Genomic DNA, 5895 nt, shown 5'->3' with positions numbered 1-5895 from the left:
TCGCCAAGGGTTGTAACATTGTAGAATGTGGATGTGTCATAAATTGTGAAGCATGCAGACAGGCAAAGGTAAAAGGGTGCAGTTACCCAAAGGTGGAGAGGGTACACACCAAACCCTTTGAACTGGTTCACATAGATCTATTGGGTCCCGTAAAGGAACCAAGTCTGGGAGGGGCCAGGTTTCTGCTGACGATGCAGGATAGCTTTACGCAGAACACCTGGACTCATGGTCGCAAATCCAAGGAAGATGCAGCACAGCTGATCAAAAGTTGGATTGAGGAGGTGGAACTAAGGTTCTCCACCAAAGTGCAAGCAGTCACCAGTGACAGAGGTGCTCAGTTTACTCCTGGACTTCTCGCAGCCATGACAAACTGCGTCCTTCTCCCTCAAAGAACCGAGAGGAACAGAACAGAAAACTCCTCCCAGCTTCCAAAGCTGACGTCAGAATGTTGAGGTATCATGGGAACAACTTAACCTCTTAAGTTCCGACTCCCACACCCCCTCTTGCATCACATTCTGACAAGACCTGTGGAACATCCACATAACTCTCAGGTTCACACTGTGCGAAACTTACCCACGCACCTGTGGCCTGATACCTTTCAGGTGGAATACCCTTCGTTGTGCGACTTGACCGTCTGAGCACAAACTCAGATGTTTCCCCTGACACACCATCACCAGCAGGTGTGTCCTCAGCATCGCGGGATTCCCCCTCTGACTTAAAACGACTTCGAATCCTCTCCATCACACTCACTGGAGAACTAGGCTCACTCTTGGCCTCTCTTTTAACAACTTGTGGAGATGCCCCACCCTGCTCCAGACCTTGGTCAGTGACCTGATCGTCATCAGCAGACTCAGCCTCTCCTTCCTCCTCCTCAGAACCTTCCTGCTCTGAATCAGAAAGACATTCTGATAGAACATCACGCTTGACAGGAGTCTTTGACCTTTCATCCTGTTCGTGGAACTCAGCGTGTTTGCTGATCAGCACCTTACTCTGATCACCTGATGGGAACGCAAACCTCCATGCACGCGCTGCTGGCTCATACCCACAGAAGATCATTTTCCAGAACTTGGATCCATCTGGCCCTCTCTTTTCTCCTCCTCATTCTCCTGGAGAGACACGTGCCAGAGCGCAGAAAAATGCTATTTACCTTCCCATAGCAACGGTACCTATTTATCTACTGCAGAGGTGTGCTTTTGAACTGCTAGGTTGGCAGGAACTGGGACAGAGCAGCTAGAGCTCACCCCATGGTGTGGATTCAGACTGCTCACCTTCCCATTGGCAATCCCAAGAGGCTCAGTGGTTTAGACCACAGTGCCACCTACAGTTTATAATCGTCATCAAATATGGCTGCCTGAATGCTCACCCCTATCTGTAGACAACTATGAAGAAGGTAAAAACCACAGGTCCAAGGACCAATCCTTGGGTAATGGGAATCCATTTTCTACTTCTCTGCATTTGGAGAACTGTCCACTCCACCAAAAACCACTCCACCAGACCTACTGCTTGCCACGGGCGAAAAATTCCTATTGGCTCCAGTATTTTTGTATAGATAGACATACCACTAATTCCTGACCATCTTTCTTTACGGGCAGACCATCCCTCATTCCAGGTGTTCTGAGACCTGTCATATTGGGGATGTCAAGGTCATCCGGGAAGGAGAGCCACTTTGCTGCTATGATTGTGCTCCCTGTGTAAAAGGGACAGTCTCCGCTGTGGAAGGCAAGTGAGAGAAGGAGTAGGGCAACTTTTGTAATCTTGTCCAAAACAGTATCATTTATCCCCCCCCCCATAAAACCTTTACCACAGGTTGTGGCATCGGCTTTGCATGCAACAGATTGCCGATTCAAGTCATAGTATCTCCCGCTGGGGCTGGGAATGTCCCTTGCTTGAAACCCTGGGTACTGAAATGACTCATCTTCCTTTCAGATGCAAACCATTGCACCAAATGTCTAGAAGATCAGCACTCAAACAAGGACCGAGATCAATGTGTTCCCAAGATTATCACTTTCCTGTCCTATGAAGACTATTTGGGAATTCTCTTGTCTTCCTTTACCTTGTTATTCTCCTTAATCACATGCTTGGTGTTAGGAATTTTCATTAAATACTCAGGAACTCCCATAGTCAAAGCCAACAACAGAGACCTTTCCTACATCCTCCTTGTATCCCTCTTGCTCTCCTTTTTGTCCTCCTTGCTCTTCATTGACCAGCCAAGAAAAGCCACCTGTCTTCTCCAACAAATTGCATTTGTCCTCATCTTCTCAGTTGCTGTCTCTTCTTTGTTGGCCAAAACCATTACCGTTGTGCTGGCTTTCCTGGCCACAAAGCCAGGGAACAGGGTGAAGAAATGGCTGGGGAGGACTCTGGCCAATGCTGTTGTCCTTTCCTGTTCCAGTGTCCAAGTTGTAATCTGCACCACCTGGCTGGGGACTTCTCCCCCATTCCCAGAAACCAACATGCACTCGCAGCCTACAGAGATTATCCTGCAATGTAATGTAGGGTCTGCTGCCATGTTTTATGTTGCCCTCAGCTACATGGGCTTCCTGGCTGCCATCTGCTTCACTGTGGCTTTCCTAGCCAGGAAGCTGCCTGGGTCCTTCAATGAAGCCAAGCTGATCACCTTCAGCATGCTGGTCTTCTGCAGTGTTTGGGTGTCCTTTGTTCCCACCTACCTGAGCACCAAGGGGAAGTACATGGTAGCCGTGCAGGTCTTCTCTATCTTGGCCTCCAGTGCTGGGCTTTTGGGCTGCATCTTCCTTCCCAAGTGCTACATTATTGTACTGAGGCCTGATTTGAACACAAAGGAGCATCTGACAACAAAAGCAAAAGATGGAATTTGATTCTTAATGCACTTTTCCCACCAAGGGAATCTGCATGCAGCACAATATTTATGAAAAGAAGCTATTTCCCTCTCAGGTGTTTATTATGAGCTGCTCTTGTAACTATTTTTTAATATATCCAAAACCTAACATGTCATTTCCAAAGTGAATGCACAGTCATCCCAGGATGATCCGAGGCTCTTTTGATTTAATGTCTCACTAAAAGGGAACCCTTTTCAGAACCTGATTCAAATAAATCCTCTTAATATGGCCGAGTGATCTTTATATCTGTGTCACCCTGACCGGTGTTGCATGATCTTATTTTCCACAAATAAATTTGTATATGTAACTTATGTGCCACACACAGAGTCTGACATTCTATTCCTTTTGTGCAGAAGGAAGTAGATTTGGCACAAGGCTGCACAACTGGAATATCCAGTGGAAAGCTGGATATGTTTCAAAGTATTTCACTTTGTTTTTGTGACCACTTACTTCTGCCTCTGTGTGAAACATAGGGATTCTCTTCCCTGATATATAATGTCAGGAATGAGACAGCTCTCAGTGAAGATCAGCCACAGGCTGCACAAAGCAGCCAGGAGCAGAGAAGCTTAGGGGTTAATCAGGCAGACCATCAGCTTGCTTCATCTCCTCCAGCCCTAGGAATGCAGGTTGCCAAGGGGACGACTGATAGCGCGAGAGAGGGGGAACAGAGCCAACACTCTTCGAAAGAGTGAAGAGGCGGGGAAATAGACAGGAAAAGAGGAAGTCGAAGCTGAGCTAATTAGTTTGCGCCATCACTGTATGGGAGGTCTGTTAGACAGGAAGAAAAACAAAGGGCGCAGACAGTGCCAGTTCAGTATATTCTGTAGAAAAAGAAAGGAGAGTTCAGGAAGGGTTATCATGATTAATGACGGACGTTCGTTATAGCCACCGGCGTTATCTGTTGTTGTTTTTGCAATAAATCCTCTTTTTAATTATCTTCACGTACTGCGTTATCAAGGTGAGAACCCGGACTCCTGATATATAGGGAAGTTGCACAGAAGGTTTTGCAATTCACCATTTTAAACCTTAAACTTGACACAAATGCCCAGTGTATTGCTTCCAACCATTTCTTGTAGGTCGGCAAAATAATCTGCTCCTAAAGGAAATTGAAGACGAATTCTGAAAACTTAGAGTTGTTCTATCTTCCATGTTCTTGAGTGGGAAGATGGCCTGAGCTAAAAGGGGCTGCACTCCTCTGGGTGGACAAGGTCCACAGCTTTGGGGTCCAGCAACATTGTCACTGGAAGCTCAGATTTCACTGCCCACGTTAGTGCTTAAAACCCTTAAATAACTTGCCCCCCCCCCAATATCTTGATAGGTCATCTTCATCCCTACAGATACTCCTGAGTGTTACGATTGTTGTGATTTGGAGAAATGGGTGAAATGGCACAAAGTTCTTGGTCCATGTCTTGAGCAGCCCTCCATCCACATCTGGATGATGATTAGAGTTAGCTGGATGCCTGGAGCTTGACTCATTTGCCCCCCCCTTTCTCTAGGGAATGTGTGCATGTGCAGTGACAGGTATAAAGCCAAGGTTGGATTCCACAGCAATTCCACAGCTACAGGGAAGCAGGCAGAGGGCCTTCTCGGTAGTGGCACCCGCCCTTTGGAGCGCCCTCCCACCAGATGTCAAAGAGATAAACAACGACCTAACATTTAGAAGACATCTGAAGGCAGCCCTGTTCAGGGAAGCTTTTAATATGTGGCATTTTAATGTATTTTTCATCTTTGTTGGAAGCCGCCCAGAGTGGCTGGGGAAATCCAGCCAGATGGGTGGGGTACAAATAAATTATTATTATTATTATTATTATTATTATTATTATTGGCAGGAGTGCAAGGTGTCAGCAGAGAAGCTGAAGGTTATTTACTGTGTGTTTCAGTGCAGCATAGTGAACTAGCATGGGGAAGTGCTAGTGGATAATAATAATAGTAATTTTAATAATTTTATTATTTATAGCCCACCCATCTGGTTGGGTTGCCCCAGCCACCCTCTGCATACTTCTATCTTTACAAGGATTACTTCTAAGACCAGAAGAACTATATTGTAGTAGATGAGTTCATGATGTAACTGTGAGATATTCTTGGCAGCCTGCCCAGAAACGTAAGTCTGCCTCAGAGACAGTAGTCTGCCCAGAGACAGCCTGTTGATTGGTTAACAGTAGGTGTAAGATAAGGATTGGTTGAGCTCAGCCAATCAGTGTTATACCGTAACAGAGCAGCTATATCGATATGTCTGCGTTCTGTGAGTCTGTCTGCCTGTGGTGGTTATAGTATGAGGGATTGGTCAATGGCAGTTTGCTGAGAGAGTGTATATGCTGTTAACGCTCTGTATCTGTATATAGTAATCTATGTGTTTATTACTGTTACTACAATAAACACTAGTTGTAGCTTTCAAGCCGTTCTTTCCTTCATTGTCTGAAAGGACAGTGTGCAGACTTCAATCGGCTTCCAGCAATTTTTTTTTGGGGGGGGTGCCAGCCTGGAAGAGGGTTTTCTAACAAAAATCATATACATCCAAAGATCAGATTCACTCTTTTGTGTGGAATCACATCTCTTCCTCCACCTTATTTGCTTTTAAAGAAGGAAACTCCAGCAAAGCTACCACTCCACTGAACTAATCCCCCCATCATGGGCATAGCCCGGTGGGCAGGGGCCAGCTGCAGTGACTGGTTGCATAAAAAACTGACTCCTGTTGAAATAAGGCATTGTCTAGACCCATTGTTCAAAACTTTACTTGCAGAACTTTCTTCAAAACAGAACAAAAACATCAAAGATACATCCAAATAATTCCCTGCAATACGGTATATTGTGCAAGTCCATTTTCTTAGAAAGGAAAGAAAATTCCAAACAGACCTATAAGAAAATATCTCCTTTTCTTACAGCCTCCAATTAGCCTGAGGTTGCTCACCTGGAGAACTTCATTTACATCCATATTCTCACAGCTTGGGAAAAAAGACCAAAGGCAACTCTCTTTCAAAATGGTGATTTGCATTTCAATACCTTTGTCACTGAATCTAAGGTTAAACACTCACATGTT

General features: G+C 45.4%; 1 protein-coding gene across 1 annotated transcript; it reads left to right on the top strand.

The window, feature by feature from the left end:
* Nucleotides 1-1910: 1910 nt before the first annotated feature.
* Nucleotides 1911-3031, top strand: LOC309526239 (vomeronasal type-2 receptor 26-like; the record flags this gene model as incomplete). Its single annotated transcript, XM_082212152.1, has 1 exon — nt 1911-3031. A coding segment is annotated over one exon (927 nt), but the record flags the coding sequence as incomplete, so codon positions are not given.
* Nucleotides 3032-5895: the final 2864 nt, after the last annotated feature.

The sequence above is a fragment of the Podarcis vaucheri genome (genome assembly GCF_965113315.1).
Source record: "Podarcis vaucheri genome assembly, chromosome: 2".
NCBI lineage: Eukaryota > Metazoa > Chordata > Lepidosauria > Squamata > Lacertidae > Podarcis > Podarcis vaucheri.
Note: the sequence above shows the minus strand (reverse complement) of the source record. Positions and strands in the feature narration are given on the sequence as shown.